Below are 19,674 nucleotides of genomic sequence, written 5' to 3'. Positions count from 1 at the left end.
GTTATAGAGATTCTTTGATTAATCCCTATCCATTCATACTTCTTTTAGGCATTATAATGTCATTGAATAGCTCATACTTTTCCTAAAACTAATTGCACTAAATGAAGTGAAAGTTGACCCTTGTTGTAGCAAATGCTTGTTGTAAGGTTGTGAGAGCCACAAGAACAACTATATGAGTTTGAGAATTAAAAGAATTAAGTCTAGCTTAAGTAAATTTATTATAGAAGTTTCTCTTAAGATCAAAAGATTAAAAAAAAAATGATCTTACACAAAATAGATGAATGAACTAAGGAAAAGATCTATACCACTTGACTTCTGTTTTTAACACTATTATTTCTTATTTATTAAAAACTTTATTTCATCTTATCACAAACTAACTAATGCTTACAAAATCTTTTTGACAACTTACTAAGGAGTAGAGTTCTATATGGATTGACCCGAATAATTCAATATACTACAAATTTGGGTCATGACAATTAGGGATTTGACACACCATACTCTTCTATCCTTTCAAATATTTACTTTTTGGAAAGACATAAAATCTTAGTATTTGAAGTTTGATGTAGTAGTATTTGAAGTAGATAATAACTTTTCTCTACTTTGCTTGAATCTAAAAGTAGGTACAGAAGTAGTAGGTAGCCTTAAATGTGTGATTGATACGTTAGAATGAGTGAGAATGATTATCTTTTTTTTTTTTTCATTCCCATATGTTGGATAACTTAAGTGATACTAGGAATGAAATCAAAAGTGATTCCAATGAAAATGAAATATCAAAGTGAGATTTTAATTCATCTAAACTGTGAGATATTTTGATTCTTGAGTGTAAGTTATTTTTAAAAAATTAAAAAACTAAATATTTTTTTTAGATAAGTTGTTTTTAAAAATAATTTTTTATTTTGATTTTATAAGAAACATGAATTGTAAATTCAATTTATATAATGTAAACTAAATTTACTTTACATCTTGTTAAAAATAAAAACAATTTTTTAATTGCAAATAAATTTAAAATAAATAGTTTTTAATAAAATATGAATATTAATAATACAACAAAATCATAAATTATGTTTTTTTAATAAATATTATAAATATATAAATATTAAATTAATTGATTTATTTTGTTAAAAATAAATAATAATAATAATTCAAAATTAATAATTTCTATTACTATTTATATGATTTTATAAATATTATAAAAATATGAATATTAACATCTTATAAAAGGATAATTAACTTATTTTGTCAAAAATAAAAAATAATTATTCAAAATTAATAGTTGTTCATATTATTCCATTTTAAATGAATTTAAAACAAGCAAAATTTAATTTTTTGAGGTATAAATGAGCCAAATTTTTTATTATATGCTTACATTTATTACTTAATTATGAAGATGATATTTTGAATTATTTTTTAAAATTATTAAACTTATTAATAAATTTAATAAAAATCTCACTTGATTTGAAATTTATTTTTAAAAAACATTAACCAAATAGTGGTATAAATTTCTAAAAACAATTTTGTTTTTAAATCACGTGCCCAAATAGGTTTTCACTATTTAGAACAAAAACACGATTTTTTTAAATGAAAATAAAATATTATATCAAACTATGTACAAAGTAATATTTTTTGAAATAAAAAAAATATATTTTAAATCATATGTATATATATATTATTGATAATTTATTTATTTATTTTTTATTTTCATTCATATTTTTATTTAACATTAAAATATAAACAAATCGTCATTCCAACCTTATATTCTTATGTACATTCAAACATATGAATTGAAATGACTAAATTCAAAATTTATTCTCTTTTTTCATTCTCGTATACCAAATATGCCCTAAATTCATATTTATAACGTATTATAGTTAGAGAGCCTAATTAATTTTTTAAATTTCTAATACTAAAATATTTTTCAATACCATTATCTTTTTAAAAGTAAGTTTTCAAGAGTTTCTAATTTTTATAGAATTATTATTATTATTATATTTATTATTAATTAAGTAAAAACATATATTATAAAAAAAAAAAAAAAAGAATTTGCTTAACGGAATCCCCACGACTAAAGAAAAATAGAATAAAGTTAGAAAAGAAGTCTTAACGGCTTGCAACCGTCAAATCTAAGACACATGCCGTATTTGATGATAATAATAAGAGTTTATTAAAATAAATATATGCATGGAAATGGTAACCGCAGGAACTGTAGAGAAAAGAAAGGGAGGCCATCCACTTCTTCTTAAGTACAAAGGACATCACATGTAGCTTTCACTCTCTCCCTTTCTTTTTGCGCTAACTGTTCATCTCTCCCTCTGTGGTGAACCCACTCACTCATCTTTTCATCGTTTTTCCCCTGATTTTCTCGCAGCACACGTCTACATTCCCGTATCAGGTACCTACCTAGCTCTTTTTTATTTTTTATTTTTTATTTTTTTATTTTTTTTCAAACAAAATTATTTCGGGTTATATGGTTGGGTTCTTTTGCTGCATTTCCATATATTATCAGATAATTTTTATTTTTATTTTTTACAATATTTATTTTGAATAATTTTTGCTGTTTTTTCTCTTCATTTCTTGGTGCGATCAGACATTGTGATGGTTAATGAGGGCTTGGTTCGGTGATTATATGTTGGTTTGATTTTTATTTTTTATTTTATTTTATTTATTTATTTTTTATTAGCTGAGAGAGTGATCGCAAGACATGCTTGATTTCTTGATATCTGCTGGTTTTTTTAGATGGGTGTATTTTTTTTTTTAAAAAAAATTGAGTATTTGGGTGAGCTCAGGGTCCAGCTTTTTTTTTTTTTTTTTTTATAGTTTTGTTCTGTTTTGATCCTGGTTCGTACCACCTTTTTGGCCTTGTTGTGTTAAATTTTGAGCTGTTTTTGGGTGTCCCCTGTCGGATTAAAAATTCTGGGGTATTTTTATCTTTTAAATAATTCTTTTTTTAGGGTTTCTTAAGCATGAATGTAAGCTTTATTTTGCGTCTCAAATTATTTAGGGTTTCTTAAGAATGTGGGAACTTTATATGTTAACTTACTGTTTGGATTTTTTATTTTTTATTTTCTGTAATTTACTTGTGGCTTTTTAACATTTCAGAGTGTGTTTGGATCCACTTTTTTAGTTAAGGATGGGAATTCTGTGTAATTTCCTAGTGTTAATTTCATAAATAGCCTATTGTAGGTTTTATCCCATTTCGGTTTCTTTTATCTTGCCGGCATTTAGGTCAAGTTCAATTGAGCTTTTCTCATGTAGGGGTTGAGACTATGTTTCTCATACTTTGTCTTCCTTGTAAGTTTAGACTTTTCGGAGCTCACATTGTGTCTTTGGAACATTTTCTTCGGATGGGAGGTTTAATCTTTTTCTTAACTTTCCTGTTTAATTGCATTATAATGATTATGACTGATTTTTTAATATTATTTTTCTTTCAGCCAATTTCAGTTTCTACTTTTTTGTCTCCTTTGAAACAGTTAGGAGATATTCTTGTAGTAATATTTCATTTTTGGATTTTCTACAGAATGGCAATGCAAACTGAGAATCCTCAACTTCCTCCCAGTGCTGAAGTGGTTGGAAATGCTTTCGTCGAGCAGTATTACTATGTTCTTCACCGTTCCCCAGAATTGGTTTTCAGATTTTATCGGGATTCAAGTGTGATGAGCTGGCCAGATTCAAATGGGCTTATGTCATCAGTGACAACCATGCAAGTAAGTTTCTTGGAGTGGCCTTCTTTTGGGTTATTGATGTCTTTCCTTAATTGGATCTATGTTACCCTTTTAGTAAGCTACAATACAGATTTATGAGAACAAAAAATTAAGTATATTTGAAAAAACATTTCTTTGATAGTTCACTTATTTAACTTTGGTGGTCAGAATGTGAAGGCTCTGATAGTCTGGAAAACCATATGGGCACTTTAGGAGATTTGCATCATACAAGACATTTGGTCAAGTGATCTACTTTTCACATCAGTCTGATATGTTTATTTGCTATCAGATACTGGTTGTAAGGACAAGTTTAAGTTGTTCCTATTTTTGTGTTTCTGTCAATCTGCAAGATTATAGTTTTGTTTATTATAATTTTTTTATTTTTATATATAAACAGATAAGAGAAAAAAAAAAAAAATTAAAAACACACATCAAAAGGGGTTTTAAGTACTATGCAATATTGTAGGTTTTATTGATTGAAGGCATTGGTTGCGCTCCTGAAAAGTGTCTAATCACTGCGATAAACAACACTAACCATTTGAAGAGTGCTCTTTACACTTACTGAAAAAATTCATAGCATAGGATGTTTTGTTCACAGGCTTCCATTTAGAATGTTCGCCTTGTACACATTTTGTCTTTGGAGATGGATTATTAGGGGTAAATTTGGAGAGGTGGACAGTAAGTGGTGTTCTAAGGAGGCAGGAGAAGCATTTGGACAGGGCTTGTGGAAAGCAATTAGAAAAGTTTGGAGGAGTTTTGTCCTAGAACTTTTATGTTTTTTCTGGTAATAGGCTCAAGAACAAGTTTTGATTTGACAGTTGAGTGGGGGATTCCTTTGAAAAATTGTTTCTCAACTCTGTTTTGAATTGCTTCCCATAAAAATGCTGGAGTAGCAGAGTTGTGAGTGGAGTGGGAGGGGCAGGGTCATTGGATCCTTGTTTTCAGAGATTGTTTCATATCTAGAAGATGGAGTTGACGGGGCAATTCCTTGGGTGTATTCATTTTGTGGCTTTGCAAGGGATGAGTAGGATAGTCTTGTGTAGAGGGATGCAAACAATGGCATCTTCTTTATCAAATCGTTCTAGAAGTTCTTGCTTTTGGAGCATTCTACTCAGTTTCCCGCTAGGGAGGACTGGGGATTGGACCTCCCTCGTAGCGTATGCTTTTTTGCTCAGAAGCTATATAGGAAGAGTTTCTAAGAATTGACAATCTAATGAGGAGATGACTGTTGATCGACAGATTTTTCTTTTTTTTTTGGGTGGAAGGTTAGGAAAGAGTCTGCGGCCACATTCTTATCCATCAAGTGAAAGCTCATGTGATTTGTGATTTCTTGCTTTCTTTGTTGCAATCCTGTGGATGGTGATAGATTTAATATTGGGTTGGCGTGGCAGAGGGGTAGAAAGCATTAAAGAAATGTGTGGAGGGATGACTTCTATTTATTTGTTTGTTTTGGGATATTTGAAGGGAGCAGAACGAAAGGGTTTGAAAACTGGAGAAGCATTGGATCTGCAGTTGAAGATCCATTCCTCAATACTCTCTGACTGGTCCAGGTTTCCTCTGGGAATTGATATCTATTTTTTTTTTTTGGATTTTGTTAATAGTTTAGGGACAGGCTAAGTAGTTGTGGCCCTTGTTTTTTTTCTCCACTTGTTTCCATTTTCTTTTCCCTTATTGCCCTTTGGGGTGCTCTCTATACTTCTATACTTGGGTTGTGCCCTCCTTTTTGTTAGGCCCTCTTTAATCTTATTATTTTCCTTTAAAAAAATATTATCAAAATATTTAATCAAGATTCAACATACAAGTAATACTGTCATTTATGTTGGACCAGGGTATCAATGAGAAGATTCTTTCATCTGAGTTCAAGAACAGGAAGACAGAAATAATGACTACAGATTCTCAGAGCTCTTATGAAGGAGGGGTAATTGTTCTAGTAACTGGATGCTTAATGACCAAGGATAAACGGAGAAAAAAGTTCACACAATCATTTTTTCTTGCTCCACAATACAATGGATACTATGTCCTGAATGATGTTTTAAGGTATATTGTGGATGGTGAAGCATTGGAAACCATTCCAATTAATGGAACCAATGATTCCCCTGCAGTCTCCTTGAACCAAGGTCCAGGTTGGTTTTTTTTGTTAGCTTTTTTTGGCTATACTACTTTGGCATTATGTTGAAAACCCTTTTGGCATAATTTTTTATTTTTGTTTCCAGGGCACACTCATGATCCTGATCCTCCTGTGCCAGACCCAGCAACTTCTGTTGTGGAAGATGATGAGATTGTTATTGAGAAAGTCTATGATCCACTGGAAAATGAGGAACAATTAGTTAATGAAGAAGAGGATTTTACAGAAACTCAGTCTCATCCAATTGAGAATGATGATTCTACTATTGCAGAATCATCTTCTTCTTCTGCCCAAGAGGATGCTCCAAAGAAGTCTTATGCCTCAATTGTGGGTTCAGAAATCAAATAGATTCATTCATAAGCATTATTTTGGTGTTGAATTAGTCATTGAAGTTCATTATTTGTCATAGGTAAAAGTGATGAAGGGCAGTTCAGGGTCTACCAAAGTTTATGTGCCTACCAAAACTACGAAAGTGACTCCTGCAAAAACTGAGAACCAGTCACCTGGGCTGGCAGCACCTGCTCCAGTGCCTGAATCATCAGTCACAAGTAGCATCAATGCCCCTGAAAGTAGTGATGCTCCCGAGGAAGGTACATAGTCCTCCTGTTTTTCTTTGTTGCTTAAAATATAGTAGTTTTCTCTTTTGGAACAGTTGTGCTTAGGTTACGTAAATGTGAAAAAAAAAAAGAAAAAGAAAAAGAAAAATTCTCATACGTAGGCTCATGCTAGAATCTAATCATCTTTCTGGTATGAAAGCAGTATATTGGTGCTGAGCAGATCTATATGTTTGATACATGGGATCTGAGTTTAACTTGTTTTTTCCTTTTCTCTTTTCCTTTCTCTAATAATGCATAGGCACTTTACTAATGGCTAAAATATTCTATCCCTTGCAGTTGAGGGCCACTCAATTTACATCCGGAATTTGCCCTTAAATGTGACTGTTTCTCAGCTTGAGGCTGAATTCCAGAAATTTGGACCTATCAAGCAGGGTGGTGTCCAAGTCAGAAGTAATAAGGTTGGTTGCATACCCAAATATTTTATATAATGTTATGTTTTCCCCTCACCTCAGCATTTATTTACTTGATTTTATTTGATTATTTCATATTGTGACTGTTCAGCAACAGGCATACTGTTTTGGCTTTGTTGAATTTCTGTCATTGAGCTCCATGCACAGTGCAATTCAGGTATGTCTTATAAATTGATCTTTGTTGGCATTATGATGCTGCAACTTTCAAGATGATCTGTTTGACCTCTTGGTATTTTTATTATCATTACTGTTAACTAAGGCTTATTCCAACTACTTGGGATAGGCTATTACAATTTTCAGCTGTTCTGCTCCGTTGAAGGCTATATGTGCTATTAAATATTATAGGAAACCGTGTCTTTTCTTTTCTACACTTCTATGCATGTTTACCTTGGTGTTCCCTCCTCTTGTCCTTGTAGCACCCTCAAGTGTCAAACATTTTAGTCCTAGTTTGATGATGATTTGCGGTCACTTTTTTGTTTCAAATGCCCAATTTTGCCATTGTTTGATATGACCAACTCTTTTAAAGCCCCAGGCAATTTCCATGTGCCTATTGGAAACGAATGAGCTCCTCATTCCTCGGATACAAAAGGAAGAAGTGTAGGATTTATATTTTATGTAAATGTCACTATATCTTCTTAAAATCTACCTCTACAACTTTAGGCTGATAGAGTTTAAACTTAGTGTGAGTATCATATTTGAACATTATATCTTGGCAAAGCATAGTTATCCATCCAGATTAAAAGTCAGCTCTCCCATTCAAATGTAATCTCTGATCATGCATCATTGTTTAGTTTTTTTTCTATAAGATATTTTTCATCCACCTTTTTTTCTTGAGGCAGCAGGCGCTCATCCATCACTCGTCTAACCAGCAGACAAGTACAACCCTGATTATTTGATTGTCTTACCCTCTAAGCATTTAGTTTTGGAAGCCAACACTTCTCAGGAATAAGTAAATTACTAAGTAATTTCCACATCAAGAGAAGTCACATGATTTGGACAGCAGTGATTGCTTTACTCATTCTTGTGGGGTGGTAACTTCCGTATCTGTTGCATGCTCTAGCTTGTTGTCCATTATTTTTTTAGAGTGTTATTTCAGGTGTATAGTAAGCATGTTTGATTTATGGTTCTTGTCTAGGTGTGTATCATCAAATAGATACTAGTGGGGCTACCACTATATAATTCCTGATCTGTCATCTTATGGGGTTGTACGGTGTAGGACAAAAGGCAATATATTTTTTTTTGATGGATTAGTATAACATTCTCTTGCAATATTTCCAATATGCATTATAAGAGTGGTTAATTGTAGGTTGTAGGCTAGGCTATGAAGGTTGTGCTAAAAGGGTGGGTGTATATGTATTTGCACATGTATTTACATATGTCAATGAAATCAAGAAAAATGGTGGGAAAAGGCCTCAATTTTTATTGTAGTTTGATGGGGACAAAAAGAGTGTGTAAAGATTTGCTTGCTCTTTCCACCATGAATGCATTTGGATAGTGGGAGTTGAGGGAATAGAAGTCCGTAAGGATTTAGGTTCCAGTGTTTAATTGAACTATCTTGTGAGGTTTGTTACCCTAGAGTTAAGCCTAGCCAGCTTCCTTGTCTTTGGAGAACTTAAAGATCCATTGAAGTGGTAGAAAAATAATCTGGTTCCTCTGTCGGTATCTTCCTTTTGATAGACTTATCTTTGGCTATTGAAACACCTAAGCACTCCTACTTAATCCAAAGAGAAATGCCAAAATTCCAAAATTCATTTACCAAGAAAAATGTAACCCTCGTGACTGAAAGCTTATATTGGGGCTATGTGCCCCTTTTATTCTATGATAAAAGGAATTTATTTCAAAGAAATAGGATTACAACTTGCTTTTCTACTAAAGATGGTCCATAAATGAAACTAGGTTGGGCAAATGGGATCAAGTTTCAAGTTCCATATAAATTGAGAAATAAGAATTTACAAAGGAGAATGCAAGAGAACCGAAAGGATCCTGAGATTACTGTACATGAGTTCACTGTCTATTCGAAACTTCTCATGCATTATAATAATTTGTCTAATTAAGTTTTGTTGAACATAATGTGGGACAGTAAAGAGAGAATTTCCTGAGTATGTGATGGTTGGAACCCAGAAGTTAAAATAGTGTTTGCTCTAATTTACAGTATGTTTAGGCATAATACAAACAAAGGAAGTGAAGGAGTAATGTATCCTAATGGTGGGAAGGAGAAGGGAATCAGAAGCAGGTGGGACATCTTTAACAATAGAACTAGTTTTTGGGTGGGCAATAGGTGGAATGTGAAATTTTAGAATGATAGGTGCTGTTGTGACTTAGCTCTTGGAGAGTCTTTTTTGCATTGTTTTCTATGTGTGTGGGTGGGTGGGGTTGGGGGGGAGAAGAAGGGAAGGGATGTGGAGGTGGAGGTGGCTTTAGGACCCTTGTTTTACTAGATAGATCCATACTTGGATCTAGATGGGATGGAGTGTTTTTTTTAGAAGATCGCAAGTGCGGACTATTTGAAGGGATGTGGAGGATAAAATGGCTGGTTGAATTTGAATTGTGCAATTTTTCAATTAAATCCCCCTACTTCTCTTTGCCTAGTGGAAGAATGGAGGCTTTCCCCAGGAGTATTGTTTGGAGTCATTGGATTCCTTCAAGGGTTAGCTATTTGTGCAAAAGAGAAGAATAAATGTTTGATCACATCTTCCTTCATTGTTTGAAAGCAGTCATATTGTGCTAGCTGATTTATGCCTTATTTGGAATGCAAGGGATGATGCACTATTCAGAGATAGATATCTTTTTGAGTTGGGATAGATCCTTTGATAAGAAGAAGAGAAAAAAAAACTTTGAGGGCTGCTCATTTGAACTTATTTTGGATCATTTAACTATTGTCATTTTGAATCATTTGAACACTAATCAAGGATTGTACTTCCATATCTAGCAAATTGTTTAGGTGGTTAAATTAGGACAAAAAATCAACTCAATAGTGCCTAAATCTAACTATGTAAAGTGCACTATTCAACCTTGTGGGAGCCAATGTGAGCTAGACTCATGCCCTTTCTCAAATTTGAATTAAAAAAATTTAATTTTGCCCCCCTTAAAAAAAGTATTAATTTAATTTTTTTTCAAAAATTAATTGTAATTAAACACTGTTGGGAAAAACTAATACTAATCTCAAAGTAATGATAATGTATAATGATTCAAGTTACATGGGATCCCTTGTGGGAGGAGTCCTTTCCCTCTTTGTATGCTCTAATATTGTCCAAAGATGCTTGGGTGGTGGATTTATGAGATGAGATAGGCACTAGAGGTCATTGATTCTATGTTTTTTTAAACACGTAAACAGTTGGAAGTTTGGTAGTTTTGAGAATTTTTTCTCAAGATTACAAGATAAGGCAATGAGAAGGGGAGAAAACGACAAGGTGATTTGGAAGGAGTCAAGGAATGGATTTTATTTCATCTTTTGTTAAATCCCTCTACTTTGTCTTGGAGTTGGCAAGGTCAATTGCCTTCCCATTGGACATTATTTGGAATTCATGCATCTTGTCTAAAGTGAGCTTTTTTTACTTGGGAAGCCGGTTGGGGAAAAGCATTGATGTTAGATTAGCCCCAAAAAGATGTTTTCTTTGTAAAATCAATGGGGAATTAATTGGTCACAATCTTCTTCGTTGTGCCAAATCAAGGGTTCTAAGGCATTTGTTGTTGTTCCTTTTTCGCATAGTTTGGGTGCTCCTTTCCACGGTTAGAGAAACTCTTTCAAGTTGGCATGATTCTTGTGTTGGGAGAAAATAAAAGAAGATTTGGAGAGTCACTCTATGCATTTTTTGAACAATCTAGAAGAAAAGAACTGAAGAGCATTTAAAATGAGAAAAAGCTTGATCATAAGCTAAAGTCTTTGTTCCCAAGTGATTTGTTACCAAGGAGGTTTAACGTCTTTGATTGATTTTGTAGATTGGTTGGAATTTTTTTAAGGGGTTATTTTTTGTGTTCTCTCTTTTGTGGTCTTGTCATTTTGTATCTATTGTATTTGTTGGTGGTGTTCTATTTTCTTTTATCGTGTATGTACAACTTTTTTATTACCTATGAAAAAACAAAGTTCCAAGTTATATGTATATAGTAGGATTTAAATAAAAGATTTCATAAATTTTAAATAAAAAATTAACAAACAAACAAATGAAATATTTTATAAAGTTCATTTAATATTCATACTAATCAATAATTTTTTTTCTTATCTTAATCTATTTTTCATTCTCTCAATATATTAAATTTAACTTTTCCAAATTTTCATTTGGTTATATGAAAATTTTGGTTTTCTATAATTTTATTCCTAACAAATGGAAAGTTTTGTAATTTTGTGTTTAATATTTTATTAAATGATTTTTTAATGGTGGATACTTGTCAATTTTGAGATGTTGAAACATTTTGAATTTTCATATTTAATTAAATAATAACGAATTTGCAATGATACTTAATTACTAGATTGCATATAATTATTGGACATTCTTGATTTAAAAAAAAAATCCTAAAATTTATTAGAGAAATTATTGAATTGTTTAAGAAAGTAAAAAAAAGTTCATTGCAAATATCTATTAAAACTATTGAAGATTTTCTAGTGAAATTATCTTGTTATTTTTCTAATTCTTTTGAAAAAATATATATATATTTTAAATATTTTTATAAAATTTTAAAAATATTTTTACTAATGTTTTCATTGTTTTGGTTGAATAATTTATATATTTATTTCTTTTCTTGAACATTTTTTTGATAGGCGAACAAGAATACATAAAAGATCCCAATCTCTAAGATATAAAATTGCTTAATTTATTGAATAATATAAAATGGATTAATTTATTGAATAATAATGATGGTAGCATCAACCTTTCTCAAAATAAAAGAACTTACTGATGTTCATTATATTCCATAACTTTTCTATTTATGCTTCATAATTTTTCTTATTTGTCTCCCCTCAACAATTTCTGGCTCCATCATTGTTATTCAGCTGTATACCTCAACCAATGTCTTTCTGGTCACCTTAACCCTCTTCAACTTTAATATTTGAATGTTAACGCCTTCTAGGTTCACTTTTGTCTTATTTGCAAATAACCAGACATCTTAGATGCTCAGCCTCATAATGTTTTTCCTGATTGGTATCACTTCTTTCCTCTCCCAATGCATTTTGTTTTTGTTTTTGTTTTTGGTTTTTGTTTTTCTGTCTATTGTTTGTTGCATCGCCACTCATTCTTCTCAACATTTTCATTTTGGGAATCTTTTTTCTTTGATGGTGCATGCTGTCAATTGATAACCTGATGATCTTATGGCCTTGTTAAAAATTTTACTTTTATCTGAATTGTCATGATGATACAATACTGTAGAAGCTCTCTACAGTCTTGTTGGTGTGTATCAACATTCAATCTCATCTTCCTTGTGGAAAACTGATCCAAGATACTGAAGGTACTCATTTTTGGATATCCTGTAGCCATATTTTCACTGTTTTCTTGTTTCTACTCTGCTTTACTAAAGTTACATTATTTTCTGTCTAGCAAAATGTTTAGGATTGTTAATCCTCTATTGGGATTGGAGATTCTTCTCTCCCTCATATCATCTTCATGCAAGTGTCATGCAGACCCTCAATCCTGTCTTCCAAATCCTTACCCTGATGTCATTCATCTATAAGAAACCAGCCTCCCCATTATAAGAAGACATCATTTGATAGATGCTATTTTAAGGACCAAAAACATACGGGCCCACTTTATCTTAATTCCTCTTCTTCATTGAAGGAGTGGTTGGAAGAATCTCTAAGGAAGAAATACTGCTACTGGCTGATATAAAGATTTTTACTTATTTGCAGGCTTGTATTTGAAGGATCAATTGCACAAACACAAGTGAATTTTATTTAGATTTCTTTTCAGCAATTGAAATTTGTGCATGTTGGGAGAGTATTTTGTGCATGTTGGGAGAGTATTTGCTCATATCAGCTCAAATCGCTTGTAGTGTTTGATACGAAGCCAATAAAGTTAGATGACTGGATAAACCATGTGCCAACATTCTTTTGAATACTTCTAACTTCTTCACTTTGTTTAATTTTGTAGTACACCATTGGCGTATTTTCTCTACTCAACTAAACTCTGTTATCTTTGAAAGGGGGGAAAGGTTTTAGGCCTCCAGCAAGGTGGTTGACTTAATGTTAAGGAAATGCTAATTTTCAGGTTAATATTGAATGATTTTATAAACTCTTTTAAAATTTTTGGCTCTTACTGTCATTGCTTCTTTTTTATTAAGTGGACAAACAGAGGGTATGTTGAAGAGTGCCAAACAAAAGGGCCACACCCTATGTACACAAGTGGTATACAGTAGGCATCAAAAAAGGCAAACCAATATGCATTTACACAAATCAGCCTTCATAAAAACCTATTTGATCACGATTAAGGCTATCTAAGAAATTCAGCATTGTGTAATTCTCCGTTCCCAACAAAACATGGGACCACTCTAATGGGGATTTAATGAAGATTTCCATCAACTTTTGATCTGGCTGTTCTTCAATGGAAATCCTTCCATTATGTTCTTTCCAATAGGGAAGCCATTTACCAAACCTTCTTTCTCCTCATGTCCAACCTCTTTAACTTCCACCCGAGGAGGAGATTTTTTTCACTAAAGTTAGAAACACCCATCTTAGACCCAGATTGATAGAAAAAAACCACAGCTTTTTTGTCCTATTATAGACTACATCTATTTATCGTCATTCAGCCTCTTTGCATTAGAATGTCTATAGTAAGGCTCTTTCCCCATATTGCTTCCCAAGCAAGAAAACAGGTTCTTAAAGGAAATTAGGACCCTAAATTTCTTTGGCTAGGAACAATACTTTAGTCTTAGCATTGTGGTACTACTTTGTATTGAATCTTCCTATCCTATCCTCTTTCCATGGTGAGCTTTCCATTCTTGCATCTTGCACTCTCACAGAATAATTGAGTTCCAAAAATTGGGTCACACCTCTGTTTCCCAATCCTGAAGTAGTCTTTTGAACTGCAATGCCCAGTGGCCTCTATTTCCTGCAGCTTCCATAAATCTGCAATTGTAATATTCCTGTCAGAAGCTTATTGTTGTTGTAATTTTATTATTATTATCCTTGGTGGTGAGGAGATGGGTACTGGGCCCTTTTTTTAAGATTCAGTAGAATGCGGGGAGACTTTCATTGAGGTTTGATCATCCGCTTAGATTGCTGATACTCTCTTTGGATCATTCAATGAGTGCTTGTGTAGCCTTACCTTTGATGAAAAGAGAAGAGAGTGTCTCTGGATATGCATTCTCATTTTAACTGAAGTTGAGTGGTTTCAGGTTCATTTTATTTACAATCGCAAAAGGTAGTTAAAACTACTAGCCAGTGTTAGTATTTCAGAAAGCAATATAAAACTGGTAAATGATTCATATTGCCAGTTTGGTGGGCAGCCTTTACAAGCTGTTGGCTAATAGGTTAAAAAAATGGTGGGATCTCCAAATATCAGAATGCATTTGTGGAAGGAAGACAAATTTTTGATGCGGTGCTTATAGCAAATGAAGCAATTGATTCGATTCTGAAAAGCAATAGAGTTGGGGTGCTTTGCAAGCTTGATATTGAAAAGGCTTATGACCGCGTTAATTGGAACTTTTTACTTGAGGTGTTAGAAAAAATGGGCTTTGGACGAAGGTGGATCAATTGTATCAGGTGGTGCATCTCAACTCCAAGGTTCTCGGTGCTAGCGAATGGCACCCCGTCAAGATTTTTTCAAAGTTCTAGGGGTTTAAGACAGGGGGACCTGCTTTCATCGTATTTTTTTGTCCTAGCAAAGGAGGCACTCGGTTGCCTTCTTAGAAAGGTAAGTGAGGGGGGTTATTTGTTTGGTTTCAAAATGTTTGGTAGAAATGGAGAGGATTTGGAGGTTTCCTATCTATTGTTCGTCGACGATACCTTGGTGTTTTGTGAGGCCATTTTTAACCAAATGACTTATTTGAGTTGGTTGTTCATGTGGTTTGAGGCCATTTTGGGTTTGAAAATTAATTTAGCTAAGAATGAGCTTATTTCAATTGGGAGGGTAATGAATGTAGAGGAGATGGCTTTTGAAATAGGATGCAAAGTGGGTGTGCTCTTGACCACTTATTTGGGGCTCCCGCTAGGCTAGGGGCTACTCATAATTCCGTGGTGGCTTGAGACGAGGTTGAAGAAAGGTTCCGAAAGAGATTGGCAATGTGGAAAAGACAATATATTTCCAAAGGGTGGAGGTTAACGCTAATCAAGAGCACACTAGCTAGCTTGCCAATCCACTTGATGTCTTTGTTCCGGATACCGAGGGAGTTTGTTTAAGGTTGGAGAAAATCCAAAGAGATTTTCTTTGGGGAGGTGGGTCTTTAGAGAGTAGGCCTCATTTAGTGAAGTGAGCTATTGTTTGTTTGGATAAGAGAAAAGGGGGTCTTGGAGTTAGACGCCTTCACTCTCTAAATGAGGCCCTTATTTGCAAGTGGAATTAGCACTTTGCTACAGAAAGGGATGTCTTCTGGAGAGAAACTATTTATAGGGAATATGGGGAAATGGAATGGGGTTGGTGCTCTAAGGAAGTGAAGGGTAGCTATGGCGTTGGGTTATGGAAGGTTGTAAGGAATTTGTGGGAGTTAGTTTCTTCTAGAATTTCTTTCACGGTGGGCAATGGAAGAAGGGTTAAGTTTTGGAAAGACAATTGATGTGGTGATGAGCCTTTTTGTGTCTCTTTCCCTTCCTTATTTGCCCTAGCCAACTTTGAAGAGGCTTGGGTGGCAGATTTGTGGATGCACTCTTCTGAGGAAGGTGTTTGGATTCCTAACTTCTCTAGACCTCTCAATGACTGGGAGATAGAGACCGTGTAGTGCTTTTGTGTAAGGCTTCAAGGTAAGGCGGTGGATGTGGAAGGGGAGGACAGGGTGTTTTAGGTGAAAACAAAGAGTGGATCCTTCTCTGTTAAGTCCCTCTATTCTATCCTTGAGGGAGGAAGGATAGAGCCTTTCCCAACAAGTGTAGTGTGGAATGCGTGGGTTCCTCCAAAGGTAAGTTTTTTTGCTTGGGAGGCAACGTGGGGGAAAGTTTTGACTTTAGACCAACTACAAAGGAGGGGTTGGTCTTTAGTCCATAGATGCTCCCTTTGTTATGCTCATGAGGAGTCGATTGATCACATCCACTTGCATTGTGGAAAGGCGACGATGTTGTAGGAGCTCTTGTTCTCCTTGTTTGGGGTGTGTTGGGTGATCCACTCTACAATTGAGAGACCCTTTTAGGGTGACATGGCTCTTTTGTTGGAAGAAAGCAGAAGAAAGTTTGGAGCCTTTATGCCTTTTTTGGACAATATGGAAAGAGAAAAGTAGAAGATCTATCAACAATGTGGAGTCTTCCGTTCAAAAGCTGAAATTTTTGTTTTTGTGCAGCTTGTTATCTTGGACTAATTTGTTTATAGAAAATTCAACTATGTTCATAAAAGATTTTATTGATTGGTTGGGATCAGATTGAGGAAGGAAATATTTTTGTTTTCCCTATCGTTTTTGGCACTATTTGGCAGTTGTTGTATACACTATGTGTACTGTGGTGTGCCCCTTTTGGCACTATAATACTATTTTCATTTACCTATCAAAAGAACTATATATATTGAAAATTTGTCATGGTATCCTCCAAAACATCAAAACTCATCGAAACTCCTGATATGTAGTAGGGTAAGTTTGAATATGGTTATCATTGTATTCTTGCATAGTTCTTCAAATAAAATTCATGATCAAGCCTGACATACATGAGATGACATGTTGATACACCTGACTTGTTTCATCTTTATCCAAGTCAGCTGATATTGCAATGAATTTTATGGTGTTTAAAAATTGATGTGAAAGAGAAAATGTAGTTTGCTTCAAATATGGATTATCCTCCTTAGTTCTCCGATTAGGTTATTTACATATTCCCTGGATGGTTAGCCTTCTTCCAGTGAGTTTGGTGTACTGCACTTTCTGGATGTGTATGGTTGTCATTGTTCTATGCTGGACAATACATCTATATGAAATTTTATTCAAGTGATGAAGGATCTTGTCCTTTAATTGTCATAAAGCTTCAACAGAAGCCCACTTGTCTAATAATTTTTTTTTTCTCTGTTTGGATTTCTAGGGTTACTAACTTATAAACTTTCAACTATATTTCATTACACTTCCAAATTTTTTTAAAATTTCTGGTTTTCTTATCTACTTGAAATGTAACATTTCAGGCTTCACCCATCATTATTGGGGATCATCAAGCTGTTGTTGAGATAAAGAGAACTACAACTCGAGGTAAATCATGAATATTTGCTTTGGGGTGCTCCTTCCTTCCACTTTGAATCTATTAGAATTTTGATTGTTAAATAGGAATATTAGAGATCAAAAGGTAAAATTGCATTGATGTTGGCTTATGCTTATGATATTAGTAGAGAATGGAGGTGCATGGACTTTTAGATAATAATGCTTAATATATGTCTGAACGCTGACTATGCTGCTGGTTCTTGCAGTTGGCAGTGGGAGAGGAGGTAGATTCCCTTCCGGAAGGGGTGTGTTCCGGGGCCGGGGAAGTTTTGGTGGTGGAAGAGGGTTTGTTAGAATCGAGTATGGAATCCGGGGCGAGTTTTCAGGGCGAGGTAGGGGTCCAAGTGGGCGCAGTGGAGGAGAAGGCTATCGACAAGGACGAGGGAGAGCTGGGCGTCCAAGTGGGCACACCCAGAATGCTGGTTCCAGGTGAAATATAATATAAGAATTTTGGTGGGAATTCTTTTGACGAAGATGTTTTTACAGTCAGTGATGGGATGAGCACTCAGAGAAACATGTATAATTTGATGATATTAAGTTAATGAGTAGTTAAAACCCAGTTGATTCTGGTTAGGAGTAACTTCAAAAAGAAAGAGTTGGGGAGGGAAGCCAAGATGAAAAGGCATTGTGTAGTGGGGAGTTTTGTTCAACAGAATTTTGTGTAGGGCGAATGTAAGTTCTGCAGAATCTTATTAATGTTTCAGTTTTCCAACACATAGTGGAATTCCAGAGTTGTAGCATGTGATTGATTGGCCCTTGGTCCCTAACAACCTTATTTTTCCCAAAGCATGGAGCTCCTTTTCTTTGTTTCTTTGTTTCTTTGTCGGAGTTAGTATGGCTATGTTAGCATGACAAAACCCTACATTATACATTTGATGGGATGAAAAGTTGAAAACAGACCAAGTCAAAGAATGAAACAATAGTGTAATGTTGTGAACCCTCCAATAAATGTACAAACATATGGATTAAGGAATAAGTAAATAAGATTATTGTGCCAAGAAATTAGACCAAAGAATAAAGAAATGTGATCAACCTATCACAATACAAAATAGTGAAATCTCTTTATGTGATACAAGCTATAAGGATTGACATCATTTGATTGGTTATGGTCAAAGGTGATTTCCAAATATGGGTCAAAGTTTCACCATCAACCTCTAACAACCATTATGATTTTATGTCATTGACAACATTTGAATTAAATAGGTTATAATTTTAATACTAAATGTATTTTAAGGTCAAACATATTATAATAAAATGTCACAATATGATTACCAAATAATTTTTAATGTAACCTAATATTGAATTTGCGTATGTAAAATTTATATTTTCTTATCGATGTACACGATATTAATGTCGAATATAGCAAATCATATTATACACTTTGACAGAGCCAATTAATGTTAAATATAATAAATTATATTATACACATTAGAGCAAAATTTGAGATTAGGAGATCTTGATCTCCTAATTGTGTATCATTTTTTTAGTATAATAACTTTAAAATATTTATTATTATTTTTGATCAATTTTTATTGATATTTTATATCAAAATATTCAATAATATTTCTTGACATATCCATAAAAATACGTCATCAATATTTTCATCTTTGGTTATAATTATATTTTTTAGATACTGACGGACAAAGTAAATATTCATAGCGACCCTCAATATTAACCTATATTTATAGTTCATATATCATCAATGAATATGATTTCCTTTCGTCCGTTGCATATTCTTAAAAGTTGATCATCCTAAACTTACAAAACATGTACACATTAATTTAAAAATTAAACCAATCTATTTTTGTTTACTTGAAAAGAAAAAAAAAAAAAAAAAAAGGAAACTTAATTGACAGGTGATGTGATATGAAAAAAGCGAAGATATAATGATGGACATAGACATGTTGGTGCCTGTGCTTGGCTGTTCCTCTGCCACCCACCTCTACCTGTAACGTCTCTATTGCCACACCACCCTCCACCTGTCAATCTCGTTCACCTGCTCCCCCTACTCATATCTGATTCCAAAAATAATTACTTCACACCAAAAAAGAAAAAAAAAAAAAAACCTCACGCATAAATTAAAATCTAAAATCAAAATAAAATAAATTCAGAATAATTACCAAAAAAAAAAAATTAACTTTTACTTTTAACTACATTATCAGATCTGTGGAGAGGACCCGGCCGGCGTACAGACCAAGTGGGCAACAGTGGGAATCTTTCCCTCACGTACACGTGTCCTTTCCATCACGCAAGTACGGTGCCGAATTGCACGCAGCGATTGCCCTTCCAGCCTTCCCCTACCGATTCATAATACGCGCCTCGGGTGAAGAAACGGAGCAGACTCGACACGCGAGGTTGTCTGCCACGTGTCGATAAAAGAAGCAGCCACAGCGCCGTAGCTATAGAAGCCAGCTCCCTACAATCTCAATCGTTCAGGGAAGTGGGCCAGGGAGCGGGACCCACAAAGCGGACGGTAGAGAGCTTCCCGAAGAGGAGAGAGATAGAGGAGGAAATATTATAGA

At 34.0% G+C, this 19,674-nt stretch overlaps 1 protein-coding gene across 7 annotated transcripts; it reads left to right on the top strand.

Annotated features, from left to right (window-relative positions):
• Window positions 1-2,254: 2,254 nt before the first annotated feature.
• LOC100258271 (nuclear transport factor 2) lies at window positions 2,255-17,938 on the top strand. Of its 7 annotated transcripts, none has more exons than XM_019225314.2 (10): window positions 2,255-2,389; window positions 3,515-3,701; window positions 5,527-5,821; window positions 5,912-6,150; window positions 6,233-6,413; window positions 6,717-6,838; window positions 6,942-7,007; window positions 12,211-12,289; window positions 12,928-13,044; window positions 17,080-17,143. In XM_019225314.2, the coding sequence occupies exons 2-9, from the start codon at window positions 3,516-3,518 to the stop codon at window positions 12,993-12,995; spliced, it is 1,236 nt and encodes a 411-aa protein (XP_019080859.1). In that variant the 5' UTR covers window positions 2,255-2,389; window position 3,515; the 3' UTR covers window positions 12,996-13,044; window positions 17,080-17,143. The 7 variants fall into 7 exon arrangements, 6 of the variants coding, with proteins under 6 accessions (XP_019080859.1, XP_010660608.1, XP_010660607.1 ...); XM_010662306.3 differs by lacking the exon at window positions 12,928-13,044 and adding an exon at window positions 17,359-17,473 and having other exon boundaries at window positions 2,256-2,389; XR_002031861.2 differs by lacking the exon at window positions 12,211-12,289 and having other exon boundaries at window positions 2,256-2,389; window positions 17,080-17,138.
• The last annotated feature ends 1,736 nt before the right edge of the window (window positions 17,939-19,674 follow it).

The sequence above is a fragment of the Vitis vinifera genome, chromosome 14 (genome assembly GCF_030704535.1).
Source record: "Vitis vinifera cultivar Pinot Noir 40024 chromosome 14, ASM3070453v1".
Taxonomy (NCBI): Eukaryota; Viridiplantae; Streptophyta; class Magnoliopsida; order Vitales; family Vitaceae; genus Vitis; species Vitis vinifera.
The sequence above is the reverse complement of the archived record's forward strand: the minus strand, read 5'-3'. Positions and strand labels throughout refer to the sequence as shown.